General features: G+C 47.1%; 1 protein-coding gene across 1 annotated transcript in view; it reads left to right on the forward strand.

Moving 5' to 3' along the window:
- NTN4 (netrin 4) overlaps nucleotides 1-11,409 on the forward strand; it is a 77,911-nt gene extending 66,502 nt beyond the window's left edge. The window contains exons 6-10 of the mRNA XM_009882644.1: nucleotides 3,540-3,756; nucleotides 4,473-4,585; nucleotides 5,751-5,819; nucleotides 7,620-7,790; nucleotides 11,273-11,409. Coding sequence (XP_009880946.1) covers nucleotides 3,540-3,756; nucleotides 4,473-4,585; nucleotides 5,751-5,819; nucleotides 7,620-7,790; nucleotides 11,273-11,409 — 707 coding nt within the window. The remainder of the gene's footprint in view (nucleotides 1-3,539; nucleotides 3,757-4,472; nucleotides 4,586-5,750; nucleotides 5,820-7,619; nucleotides 7,791-11,272) is intronic.
- Nucleotides 11,410-14,254: the final 2,845 nt, after the last annotated feature.

Genomic DNA, 14,254 nt, shown 5'->3' on the forward strand with positions numbered 1-14,254 from the left:
TAACTGTTAAATTAAATTATATAAGACCGATTACAGTCTATGCCTGGCACGTTTCCAAGGGCCGTGCCATGGTCTGCAATAACAAGGGACGTGTGTGGTGCCCGGCCCGGCTATTTTTTCTGGGAAGACCACAGCGTTGCCTGCTCGCTCCTGGCTCAAGGCACCGTTATTGCTCAACCGCGGGGTAACGCTGAAAATTTAAAAATGCCAAGGTCAAAGTAAATAAAGAGTTGTTAAGCCATAATCTTTAAGGATACTTTAAAGATTCTTGTAGGCAGAGTGTATATAATATTTGCTCAGGAGTAGGTGTGTACCCGATAAAATGAGACGTTCTGCCATTTAAAACAGCAATCTGATGACTCTTCCCCCCTGCCATACCTATCGGATCTTTTCTTTACACCCCTCATGAATTTTTAAGCTTCAACTACAGTATAATTGCAGACAATAAATCAGGTTTTATAATTGCTGAGTTTATTTTTGGTTTTCAACTGTAGATTTTTGAGGGTAAATATTTGTCATTTCCAAAGGTTAGCTGGCAGCTGAAGAAACCACAGCAGTATCATCGATCCAGGGTGGGGAAATCCAGCCCCGCTGAAGTCCCATTCACTGGGTTTCGATCCCAATCAGCACATGCGATGCCGGGACAGGCAGCTGTTAATTCATATGTACGTGGAAGTCACATGCAAAATATTGCTATGTAGTGCAGGGTGGTAAATTGGCATTTTAACGATGCTGCCTCTCAATCCAAAAGAAAGCAAAAAGATCAAGCTTGTGGAAGGTTTATCTTAGTCCCAGGCTCGCGGTGCACAGCCAGCCCTTCTCTCACTGGAGCTCCCTTGGCCATGGCAACCCCCAGCCTCCCCAGCGGGGTGGCCACGGCACACGAGACAGGCACTGTTCCGAAGCCTCTCACTGAAAGTCTCGCGCTCTGCGCCTGTGTATCCACCACAAAGTGCCATCCAGCACTGTCTGTAGCTTCTTTATCTGCTGCTTGGCTGCTCCTCTCACGTTGCTGGAGGTGGCTCTCCTACTACCTGTCCTACAGTGAGGAGCAGATTGGGTGGAAGGAGGAAAACGGGGTCTAAAACCAACACTCAGCGCAGCGCTGGAGCTGCAGCTGCCAAAATATTGTATAATCAGTCTTGGAGTCCTTTTCTTCCTGCCGTTGCCATATTATGGAAGCACTTGGTCCTATTTTCATACATTTCTTTCAAAGTTGGTACAACGTGCTCACATTTGAGCTCTAGAGTCTCATTTCTGTGCTCGGTGCATAGTGATGGGCCACACTTTATGACTCTGCATTGCTCAGCACATTCCCACTGCAGCACGTCTCAAACTTTTACTGTGGTGTAAATCTGCCACCCAAAGGATCCAGATTAATGCCACCTAGTGTCATCTTGGGTCTCCACCCAAGATGCAAGACCGAAAACCTTCAATTCACTGGCCGCTGATGGAAAGCAAGTTGACGCTTTGGTAGCTCGTCAGGGAGCAGCCAGGAAGGAGGGGGGCCATGGAGGTGGGTGCGCAGCCCTTGTAAAAATGACCAACCTTTACAACACATCTCTTTGTAGCCTTTATTAAAAACTACAGCCAACTACATTTTCATTTTTAGTTGCCATTTTAATTGCCTAAGAGCTTGCTGCTCTATTTTTCATAACAACTTTTGTAAATTTAGTATTCTTGCCTCACCATGGTGATGCCACTGCCATTAAATTTTGCCATTAGGAAAAACAATGCGTGAAAGCATTGTCTAAAAACATAAAAAACTCCAACCCCCAGTAGGGTTGGGTGTAAAACTCAGCTGAAACCTAACCGAAACAGGACCAAATCTCTCTCTGAGCAGTGGGTTTAGCTCCCTGACTGCAGCAGAATAGAAGAGCTTTAAGTGCTTGATATTTCCCCTGAAGGGGCTGAGGAATGCCAGAAATACCCACCACATCTAGTAGGAAAAGAGAACATTTGGCTACATGTGTCAGGTGTAAAACTCTTCACAGACTTCAGGAGAAAGGTATGCGAGCCTCGGTGAGCGCTGCTGAAAACTATGCTATTAAAGGTACTGGAGTTCACTGCCTGCAGCTAATTATGCAGTTTGTGGAGAGGCTTTCTAATCTTTTAATTTTATATAATTATATTTGTTTGGGAATCGAAAGGGTGGGGAAAATTTGGGGATTACTTTGGCAAAGATTTTGGAATTGTAGTCGCCTCTAAGTTAACTGCCGACATTAATCTATCCTTTAATATTTTGAAACTACATTCCAGGTATGTCAAATCCCTGAAACCACAAAAATGTTGTCAAAGCAAAGTTAAATATGTGTGCAGCAATAAGTATTTTAAGAGAAAGAAAGGTTGTGTTGCATGCAATAGCTTTTCTGCTTTATTGCCTTCACAGTTGCAAAATAGAAATATTTGTATTAGAATTTGGTGAAAATTTTCTCTCCAAATGAAATTTTCTCATGAAATCCAATTTTTATGTACAGGGAGTTTTAGACAAAAGTCAATCAGCAGGGATTTTTTCACCATAATGCTCAAGTCTGACCGTAACACATCCTGGTCAGAGAACCAAACCCTGAGGGAAGGAGACCGTGAGTCATTTGGCTACTGGTCCTGCAGGGCACTGCATTCCCGGCTGGCCAGGCCAAATGGGCAGAGGTTTGGCTCACACTTTTGATCACTGTATTTCTGACCTTTGAAAAGATTAACATCTTTGGGAGAAAAAAGATTGTAGTCTTGCAACAGAGACAAATTACATTATGCAAAAGAAATATCCTAAGAAGTATGCAAGGAAAACTTCACACCACCTATTTTAGGGCATTCTTTCCGATTTGTGAGAATGGTCATTTATCCTACTGTCCCAGTACACTTCCAGTGCATCATTCTGCTGCAAGGGGCTATGGGAGGAGGAAAAAACAGCAGCCGGTGTTTCTGAGATGAGGTCTGCAAACCCGTGTCCCGGAGTACACATCTCTGCATCTCTGAGCCATCTGTGGCCCCGCTCTTTTTTGAATGTTTTGAAATGATGGCTTTAAAAGAAAATCAGACAAAGACAGAGGGGTACTTTTTGATCAGCCTCCACTTTAATTAAATGACCATTCTGAGGTGCGTTTTTTTAACCTCCTGGCAGCAAGACAGCTGTAATTAGTTTAGAAAGCAATTATGCGCTGGTCCATTTTTTGGAATGAAGCACCTTGACCCTGATTCCACAGCTGGTTAAATAGTTACCTTAGAGCCAGGCACATCCCTGGGTACTTTGGATTGGAGTCCAGATGCTGTAAGGAAAGTAGTAAAGGCCTGTTTGGCAAAACATAATGCAAAACAAAGGTAGTTTGACTAATTAAGACACATCACAAAAGTTAAAGCCATATGGTTTCTAAAGGGGGATTCTGGACAGATTTATATAGGCAAGAGGAAAAAAAAAAAGCCCAGAAACATCATTGTCCACCTAGGTAGAGTGGCAGTTTCGCAGGGATCTCCTGCGCCTTCATCCCGTAGAGCTTTTGCACTCACAGATGCTCTCTCTTCCCCCACGGTGTCTCCCGCAGCCTGCTCCTGCCACCCCCTGGGATCAGCCATGCTACCCTTGGGCCCCCGCACCTTCTGCGACCCCAGCACCGGCGACTGCCCCTGCAAGCCCGGCGTGGCGGGGCCCCGCTGCGACCACTGCCTCCCCGGCTACTGGGGATTCGGTGCCTACGGCTGCCGCCCCTGCGACTGCGCCCGCAGCTGTGACCCCCGCACCGGTGACTGCCGCAGCAGCAGGTGAGCTGGAGGGTCCTGCTCACCCCCTCTTCAGCCTCAGCAATCCCCCGACAATCTCCATCCCAGGGAAAGCAGTGCTCCGCCCCAGTTGATGCATGGCATGCAGCCTGAAGAATATCTATTATATAAAATTATTTGGGGTTTGGTATGGTCAGGAATTGGAGATGGAGTGGGAGCTGAGGCTGCAGTTCACCTGGGTGCCTGGCACACGGTGGCAGGTCACCGACGAGGTTAGATTGTTGGATCTTGGTGCAGGTGTTGACTCATGGTGGGCTTTCCATAACCTTCACCATTGCTTCATCTCCATGAGCAAAATGTGAGCCTTGGGAAGATCTGAGTGAGAAGAGACCACAGGGGTAATATTGTTGCTGTTGCAATTCAACTTGCATTGACAGCACTGGACTTAAGAGTCAGGCTCTGACTTTTAGAAGACTGCGCATTTTAATAATACCCCACTCTCCAGATCATATATGTTGCTTTTTTTTACCACGCTGGGGATATTTACAGCATATAAATCTTTATAACGCATATTAAACCCCAAATGGATTTATGACCCACTCTGACAACACTCAGCCTGTTCACTTTCCAAAACTGCCCCTTGCATTTAACACCACCAAGATGTGCCGTCACGTTGCGCCCAGAGGACAGGTTGGTGGTGGCCCAGCTTTCTGCCAGCGCCCGGAGGAAGGCTAACCATCTCCCTTTTCCCCCAACAGCTCTGATGTGACCTGGCACCATGAAGCACCTCCTTTCCAGGCAGTGTTCAACGACAGCGAGCCTGCCTGGGGCTGGGAGGATGAGCAGGGCTTCTCGGCGCTCCGGCACTCCGGTAGGATGACGGCTTCACACGCGTTTGCCCGCCCCATCCCTCCTGCCAGCAGCCACTGTGGATACAGTCTTCTGCACTGGCTTGTAATTGGTGCCTTGGGAGTTGCAGGAGGGGATGGATGTCCTGTTAATGTCCTGTACAACCACCTCCTTCCCCTCCACGAGCCGGAGGAGCCTTACAGCTCGTCCCATCAATGTGGGGACGTGCAAACTTTTGTAGGGAGATGCTCCATGCTGAAAACCAGCACCCAGCATTTAGCTGGCGGTAAGGCAAGAGTTGCCTGCCTGAATTTGCAGCCCCAGCTCTGAATTTCAAGGCTGAACACTCTTTATTTTGTCCACCATGTTTTAAATGTGTTTTTGTATTCACCAGAACTACTACACGTCGGACAAGCAACAATATTTAGAGGGTGTTTTTTGCCACGTCACAGGCAGGGAATTGGAAATTTCCAAATAGAAATTTATTTCCCCGATACCCACAGCAATTTTGGCCTCAGTTGCAGCTTATGATGCAATTCGAGATTGCCTGGCATTTCAGCTATGGTTTCAGCTGGGAAAGTTATTTCCCCCCACAGTCTGAAGGAGGAGGGTGCTGCATGAGGTTGCTGCATGAGTTTGTCCCCACGGTGCAGCATCAAGCCGTCCTCCCTTGCAATGGCTGCATGCAGGCAGGCGAGCGTCATTTCCTGCATTTTCAGCAAGCGGCATGATAAAATCTCAAAGATACAATAATTGAGTTAATTGAGGGGAAAGCTCTATCGTTTGTCTGGACAACTTCATTTTAAATGTAAATAAGTATATCATGTTATTCTTTGTTCTAAGATCACGGAAGTCATTAATCTGCCTTAACCTCTGCAACATTTCCTTTCAAAATTTTGTCTGGTACATTACGGTGTGGAAAATACCGTGGGGAAAGACATGCGTGTTATTTGCATCCCGAGGCAAAATAATAAGGCCTTTGTTTCCCTTCTCTTCAAATTGTAAACAAGGAATCATTGCCCTTGGACTAAGATTGTCTGTTCAGCCTGGATCTGAAAATAGGGGTTTTTTTTTGCATAGGGCTTGTGGACCATGTGAAAACCTCTGGCAGGTCTCAGGCTCTGCACGCGAAGGCTTCCATCTTTTAAGCACAATCCACAGCTTTTTGCTTCCTTCTTTTTCCCCAGGTAAATGCGAATGTAAAGAGCAAGTTTTAGGGAATCCCAAGGTCTTCTGTGGGATGAAGTACACCTACGGTGAGTTTTGGGTGAGGGTGTAAAGGGAGGTGCTGTGAGGCAGTGCAAGAGTGTGAAGTGTGAGAGGTGCTGCTGTGTGCACCATTCCGTCCCTGCAAACCCATGGGCTACTTAGTCTGGGGGCAGATCTTTGACTTTTCCAAAATGTGTAGATATCATGGTGCCAAGTCAAGGTGGGTGAAACGTCTTGCTCTGTTACCCACCTCTCTTGCTGCCAAAATACTCTTGTGCCAAAATCATGGGAGGACAAGAGGTGGAAGAGTCCCTCAGAGGTTGTCTAGGTCCAAGACAGACTGGGAAGCACTCTTAACAGAAATAGGTCACTAAAACTCTGTCTGTAGACCAGGTGCCCCAAGAACGGCCTAGAAACCACTAAATGTGAATTACGCTGAAAGTAAGGAGGGACAGTGGTCACCATACAAGCCACTACATGGAGAAAACGGCTCCGGCAGCTACTGGGAGCTTCCCCCTGTCAACAAAGTTCAGCTGTTGCAATGGGGGGGGATGTATATTGTCTATGTGTCTGTGGGATTTAAATAAATGAGAGGAGGCGCTTTGTTTCCCAAGACCTCTCCAGTGCGTGCCAGTGAGCCGCCTCCTTCATACCGCAGCAGAGCAAGGAATGCTCTGTGTAGCACTCCCTTCCTTCACAGTCTTCCAGGGGTCTCTTGCACCTGTTTCATCTCGCACTGAGGTTGAAAATGCACGGAGAGATAACCCCTACCTCTGCAGGCTGCGGACCAACCCACAAAGGGAAGTTCAAGGGGCCGCCAGCTGTTGAAATATAGCCCTGGCTTAGCAACATTAGGAAAAAATCCGATTCTGCTTTGCTTTGCTCGCTGGCCGTGATAGTGACTGTGTTTAATCTTGCAAAAGATAAGAAACAAAAAAAAAAAAAAATCACAAAACCCCCAAGTTCATAAATCTTATCTACAGTGCACGCAGGCTTCCCACCCTTTTATCACTCAACATGCAAAGGTGTCTGCTACGCTGCAGATACAGGTGAATTATGGGGCTCATCATGAGCTTCAGGAGGCCATAGTGTGGGAGGAAAGGTTTCCCTGAGCTTCCCAACGTGCAGCACTGAATAAAACACCACCATACGGTGATACCGACCACTGTAGGCATCAGCATGGCTGGGGGGAGGCTCACACGTGAGACCTGAGCCTCCATTACACAGGGGCTCAGTAGGCGGGATACCAGGTGGAGAGGGTGAGCCTGTGGGCATCTGTGAGCTCAAAATGCTCCACGATTTGCCTCAGTCCCCACCAACGTCTCAGTCTCCGCCACTGCATTTGCATTTGGTGGTTCTGCAAAGTGGGAGGACCGACAGTAGGAGTGCTCACCAGGGTGGGATGGGGGCAGCCCCTTGCACCCCTGCCTGCTGCCTGGCCTGCCTGGGCTGAGGCTGGCAAAGGCTGCAGGTCCAGCCCTAAAAGCAAGGCTTTCCGCTTGATTTCCGAAAGTGCTAAGGAAGCCAAAGTCTTTGCTGAGCTGTGGGCAAAAATGGGGCCCTCACAAGTTTTGAAAATCGGGTCATTGGACCTCTCCCACTGCCCATGTGGCAGGACCAGAGGCCATGGCCTAACCAACCGGCAGCATTCCTGCGCTTCCCCCAGCCGCTGCGCTGACCCTGGGTTCCCCAGCAAGGACCATTGGGCTAACTCCACTGTAATGAAGTAATTGTCCTCACCACTTAGCCCAGACACCTGCATTATACCAAAAAAAAAAAAAATCCAAACAAAAAAGACTGTTGTAAATAGTTCATATATTCCTGGGTTTGAATTCGTGTCTTCCCAGTGATCAAGACAAAGATCTTGTCAGCTCATGACAAAGGCTCCCATGCAGAAGTCAATGTGAAGATCAAGAAAGTCTTGAAATCTACAAAGCTGAAGATCCTCCGGGGCAAGAGGACGCTCTACCCTGAATCCTGGACTAACAGAGGCTGCACTTGTCCCATCCTCAATCCTGGTAGGTTGGACTCCCTGAGCAGTACATCCCCAGCACGTTTATACAGATTTTATTCCCACACCTCTGTCCCCTCATGCCAATGAGCTGAGACTGCAGCCCAGTGTTGATTAAATTATTGGCTGTTACAGCATTTGTATTCCAACAGCAATCTCCATAAAATCTGAATTTGTAGAGAAAAACTTGTTTCGTTCTATAGACTTTCAAATATATGATTCTCTTTATGAAGCATAATGACAATCTTACAGCTTTACCAGTCTCAGTCTGTTCCCAGAGGGAGGGAGGTGTGTATCACACCATGACTACATGACATATCTTTTCAAACCCAATACTAATTTGAATCCATAAAAATGCATTTAAATCTAGTTTGAGTTATGATATTGTACTGGATTTCTAATCTAAACTCAAGGGACGATGTCTCTTTGAAAGTGAGGCTAATTTACATCTACAAGATTTGGAAGAGATTCTCTTACGCAGTGAGCGGGCAGCTTTGGCTTCACAGTTTTTTCTTATCTTCTTTCACTGAAATGGAGTATAACCAGTTGTGGCTAAACAGTGAGTGCACTCTCTGGTATGGAGGAGGAGAAGCGAACTCAGGGTTTTCTTCAATAAAGCAAAACTAAGCTCCAGCTGACACACCTTTCTTTACAACTCCAAGATAAACCAACAGTTACCAACTAACTCAGATAAAGGGTTTTCCTTCCCTGAGGCTCACACATCGCTTGGAAATCACTGACTGAAGCGTTGACTTCAGTGCTGAGACATCCCTTATGTGTGCAGCACTAGGAAATTCCTCTGAGTGGAAAGTGCTGTCTGCGAGGCTAGATCACGCAGAAAGGTTATTCATTGAAGAGGTGTTTGCGGTCTTCTTTCATCTTCACCAGAGTGACTGTCTTTGGCTGTGAAGGCAAGCTGCCCTGCACAGTGGTAGTCGGGAATTCTAGTCAGGCGGAAGGGTCAGATCAATCGGCAGCGTTAAGCAGGACTTTACTGTTTAAGCACAGTAAGACTTTGGATATTGGTAAAATGCCATAAATCTATAATTAAATAGATTACAGCTGTTTTATTTTTCCATATGCAATGCAAACACAAGCAAGAAAGCCTTAATATGAACCTGGAGGAATGCTGTGGAAGCTGTCAGACACTGATTGTGCAGGGACACAGAGCTGACACCCAGCTTTGCGACTCCAGTAACTTCAGAGGAGCTTCGCTCATTTTCCCCAGCAGAGGAAAAGACAGCAGTAATCACAGAATCAATGAAGATCCCTTGGACATTAGTGGAAGGGTGGAGGTGCAATTGTCTTTAGGGACACTCCAGGCATCTGACATGTGGGGTTTTACCCCCTTGCCAGCTGTCATGATTAACACTACAAAGCTTGGTATTTTTTTGAAATGCAGCTGATGGAGTCCTATGAGTATAAATTAATCTCAGCTTTCATGTTGGAAAGAAGTTGTGCAATTGGGTCCTAACAGGGAATTTGAAAACATCAACTGGGTGCACCTTTAAGATTCAATCGTTGCAAAGTGGAAAAAAAAGGATCCCAAATCTTTTTTTAAAGTTCATTATTTTCTTCAGCTACCACATTCATTTCTAGATGGTCAGCAGCACTATATTAACAGATTTAACCCTCTCTCAGAGTAAGAGCTTATGACCTCCAGATGAATAAACCAAAATCAGACAGATAAAAAGCCAAGCTGACATAAGACAATTTCCTGATGTATAGCTATACAGGAAACTCCAAGCATTTATCGAATCTCCATGGGCTGTTTTCAGACGATAAATGTGCTTATGTTCTGACGAGAGGATATTCACTACCCTTGCACACCTTCCCCTGTGCATGCACCCACAGAGGCAGGTTGGACTTCTGGAGGGACACTCAGCCAAAAGGTTTGAAGGTCTCGGCTGTCCGCAAAGTAACAGGAGACCCTTCCCCTCTTCGGCTCTGCCAAGCACAGACACAGATAGGCAGAGAGCTGCCTGCCAGCAGCGCAGGGCAAAACTGACAGCCTCAAGTCCTGGCTTGCAGCATCTCAGTCGTTTGATTCCTTTTATTTTTACACTCCTGTAACGTCCGGCTGACAATCTAGAAAGCTCTACTGAATCAGCAATCACGGCAATATTTTCTTGCTCTCTGAGGGTGCATGCCACGTTTCTCTCTCGATGGAGAAAGATTCAGGAGCCCTTGAAGAGGGATGTTTATAACAGCAGGCTTGACATGGCCAAAACGAATGTCTTGCAAAGGGTGATACTGCCATGCACATATCCTGTGTTTACTTGGCAGAAGAGACGCGTGTCCCCAAAAATTCAGATGAAGTAGATAACAAATGGTATTGAATTAAAGAAAAACAGGATTGACCTTTAATTAGGGGACACTCACACTTTATTCTGAACAAAATGAATACCCAAGAAAACATGAGCAGGCTCCCTGCTGTGGCCAGGATGGAGTGGGGTGACCAAGAGCACTGGGGGAGACACATTTCACCCAGGCTAGTTCATACCACCACGTGGTGCTCCCCATACTAGTGCGAGGAAGAGGAGGGGGTAGTTGGGGGCTCTCATGCTTGCTGCACCACAAGCGTGCTGCAGCGGGGTGCTGGCCCTGGCAGGGAGCTCCTCCTGCCACGGGAGGAATTACCCTCCTTGTTATCCCAATTTATGGCACGTTTGTGGCCCATTTTGGCTGTTGGGGTCTGTGGCAGTGCTTCTTTAGCTAATTCAAGCCAAAGACTTCTCTCTGTCCCCAGCTTAGCAGTTATTGCCTGGCTCCAAGCACTTGCCCTGAAAGCCAAGTGCAGACTTTGATGCCCGGGGTGAGCCTTCCGGCGGGTGCTGTGGGGCTGCTCTCCAGCCCTTTCTGGCAGCTTCTGGACACCAGGCAAGGCTTCACCAGATGCTGCTGTCATGTCTCTAAAGTATCTGGTGGAGGCAAAAGTTGAGGCATCTCTTTTCAGTGTGACTGACACCCTCTCGGATTCTTCTGGGGTGCTTGCACAGGCAAATCTAGTATTGCCTCTCATCAGGGTCCAGTGTGCCGGGGACACCGGCCATTTTGAGCAAGACACCAGCACTGGGCCATCCTATGCTGTCATTGCTGGAATATGCTGAACTGACTGATTTCCGGGCCCAGGTATATTCAGGGAGGCGTGAGGTTGGTGGCTGCCAAATGAAGGTAATAGCAGTTCACAAACGAGGTATAAAAACTTGTAGTGCTGCCTCAGACCTCAGCTTCCACTTATATTGAGAAGCCAACAAAGTCAAAGTTTGTATGCTGTATATCATAGACAGATGTGCCACAGAGGTCGTTTTTCCACAGATACAGATAGAGGTATAGATATACTGATATATGAAAGAAGCAATATGTATAAATATTTCTTCATATAAGTGCTTCTTTAAATGGGACTAGATATCCAGGCTGACTTTGCAGCATCAATAGGCCTTTTGAGCATAGTGCTGTGCAGTTCCTGACTGCTTTGCTGCTTTGCAGGCTTGGAGTACCTCGTGGCAGGACACGAGGATGTCCGAACGGGCAGACTCATCGTCAACATGAAGAGTTTTGTCCATCAGTGGAAGTCGGCTCTCAGAAGAAAGGTCCTGGAGATTTTGAAAAGAGACTGCAACTAGAGGTGCACAACCGCCTAAGGGCATTTCTTTATGCACAAAATGCAACAGCCTTCACAGAGAGAAGACCTCTAGGATGAAAACTGGAATGTAAGAAAATAGTGCCAAAACGTGTAGCGAGGCGTTCAGAGTTGTAAGCGCTGTCTAATTTAACCCTTCCTGGCCAATGTTCATTGACTTGCCTGTAGCTTCCTTGCCAGGGGCTCGCCTGAGCCCAGCTCATCACTACATTGAGGGAAACAAAAGGAAGGGTGGATGCTTGTCTTGCTCCAGTGAGATGTTGGAGCAACTCCAGTGAGATGATGAAGCCACTGATCGCCCCAGACTAAATTACCACCCTAGAGAGGGAAACCATGCCCACGAGCTACAGCTGAGAAGCAAAACACTGCTGCCAGTGCCACCCGCACAGATCCTGAGTGACTTCCAGAGGCTCCTGGAGGATGCTGTGGGGAAGATGACTGCTGCAGTGGTGAGTGGGCACTGGCGGCAGCGTGGCGGTGACAACCACTTTCTAGAAACACCCCCTCGGATTAGGACGTGGCACCTGTCAAAGATAATCGAGTACCGCATGCTTTTAACCTGGTCACCCCACTGAAGGTTTCGGGGGCTACATTCTCAGCCAGTGCTGGTGAGAACGGAGCTGCTGGAGTGAATCGAATCCCTCTGCCGTGGCACAAGCAGAGGCCAGCCCTCCACCCACCGCACGGCCATGGAGAAGAGCTGGCTCCCGAGGGTGCAGCATCTCTGAGCTTTTGTCCTTGAAGTGTTAAAAAATGAACCTAGCCCTAGTGTAAATATTTCATCCTATAAAGCACTTTACTACCTGCCACTTCACGGTGTGGGAAGTCTATTTGTGTTGGGGAAAGAAGAGGTTGAAGGCGGCACGTGAAAAAAACTTCCCTGAAACAGAAGCACTCCTGAAGACCCCCCCCCAGTTGGATGGCGTTAACGGTATAAAGGGAATGGCCAGCCTGGCACTGGCCACTCAGAGTATCTGAGGACACAGTCTGAAAGATAAAGTATTTGCACTGAAGTCCCAGCTTCAGACCAGCACTTGGACCCCGTGGGCAGGACTCCAGCAAGACTTCACAAGCAGCATGAGAAGAATAGACTTTGAGACAAAAAATGCAATTGCCAGAGGAGAAAAACTCTGCCTGCAGGGAAAGGAGTGGATGCGGAGAACGGAAAGGACTCGCGTTCGCATATCACAACCAGTGATTCATGGTGGGCCTGGAGTTTATTTTATTTTTATGTTAGTATTTAAAACTGAACATTTTATGTTTTCTTCTGTGTTATTGTTTGCAATATATATGGCCATTATACTTCCTTATTAACACCAGTATGAAATATAGCACAGTTTACCGCAGTTTTCAGCACTAAAATATATCTTTTCTGTAAAGCATTTTTAAACCACATTGCATAAAGTGTGTTTTGTTCATGAGTGTGAGGGGAAAGGAAAAGAAGACATACAACACCAGAAAAGACACGAGTCTACCAATCCGCTTTACGTATGTATTTTTCTTTCAAGGTCCTGTGGACTCACAAAAAAAATGATACTATTTTGGTAATTTGTTTTTATATCTCATGTATGTAATAAATATAATATGATTTCAACATCTTCATCTCCTGTTACTGCTTATGCCACTGGCAATGCAGTCTTTGTGCCTGCACTAGAGAGCACAGCGAAGGTGGAGCTGGGTAGGGAGAAGCTGCCATGTGGGATAGTTTCCTCTCTTGGGGGTTAATATTCACCATATGGTAAAAAACCAAGCAGCATGGATGCTTTTTGGAGGCTTAATCATAGGCTCTTCTCAGAAGAAGGGGAATTGTACCTGAATATTTTCAAAGCTGGCCAGATCCTTGCATCCACACGGGCCTGATGGCTGAGCTGCAGAGCAGTTACCTACAAAAAGCAAGCGGGGCATGACGGGAATCGGGCTCACTCCCTACATTTGAAACATTGGAAACTGTAAAGGTGGAAAAAAAGGCTGTGGGAAATGAGTGCTGTGGCAAAAAGTCTGTAAAAAGACCACAGAGTGAAGTCAAGCATCAGAAATGAGCAGCCAGGGGGGTCGAGGCGTAAGCCGCAGCGTGGGCAGCAGCTCCCTGGGCGGCCAATTAATCAGTGACCGCCAGGGCAGCACGCTGCAGCAGCACCCATCTCCCCAGCAGAGGAGGAGAGGGCATTGAACGACTCCTCCTGTGGTGGCACTTGGAGACTAAGAGCCTCCAATACCTCCATTTTGGTTTAAAACTTCGTGGCTTTACCTGCTTGACGTATTTTAGCTTAATTTCATTTTAATGCCATTAGAATGACAATTGCAATGGCCAGGTGGTTAATGTGGCATCGTGAAAGCTGGAAGGTGTGAGCGGAGAGGCCCACAGTCCCAGCTGGCTCGAGCACCGCAGGGAACAGGGATGGCTCTGGTGGCAGATGCTGCTTATGGCACGTTGTCTGACCCCTGTCCTAACCTTGGGTCTGTGCACTGGTGGTTTTACGAAGGAAAGGGATTAGCTTCTGTAGGGCAAATCTGCCCATGAGAGACTTCTGTGAGAGGATTTTGGCTGGAAGGAGAATGTCCCTTTACCGAGAGCAGGGCAAGCTGCACATCCCTCCATCCATATGTGACAAGATGGCCAGCCAAGCCCTTCTCATCAAGAAAATCTTGTTCAGACAGTAAATCTTTGCAACTGAGTTCATGGAAGAAGCCTGCCTGGTTTCTCTGTTTAATCCCGTCTGTTACATGGATAAGAATAGGATGTCTTTCCCTGCCCACCTGAAGAGCAGATTTATTGTTTGACGACTCCAGGAGTAGCAATGCTTTCACCGGTCCTGCTGTGTGGCAAA

Source organism: Charadrius vociferus, unplaced genomic scaffold, assembly GCF_000708025.1.
Source record: "Charadrius vociferus isolate BGI_N301 unplaced genomic scaffold, ASM70802v2 scaffold72, whole genome shotgun sequence".
Lineage (NCBI taxonomy): Eukaryota > Metazoa > Chordata > Aves > Charadriiformes > Charadriidae > Charadrius > Charadrius vociferus.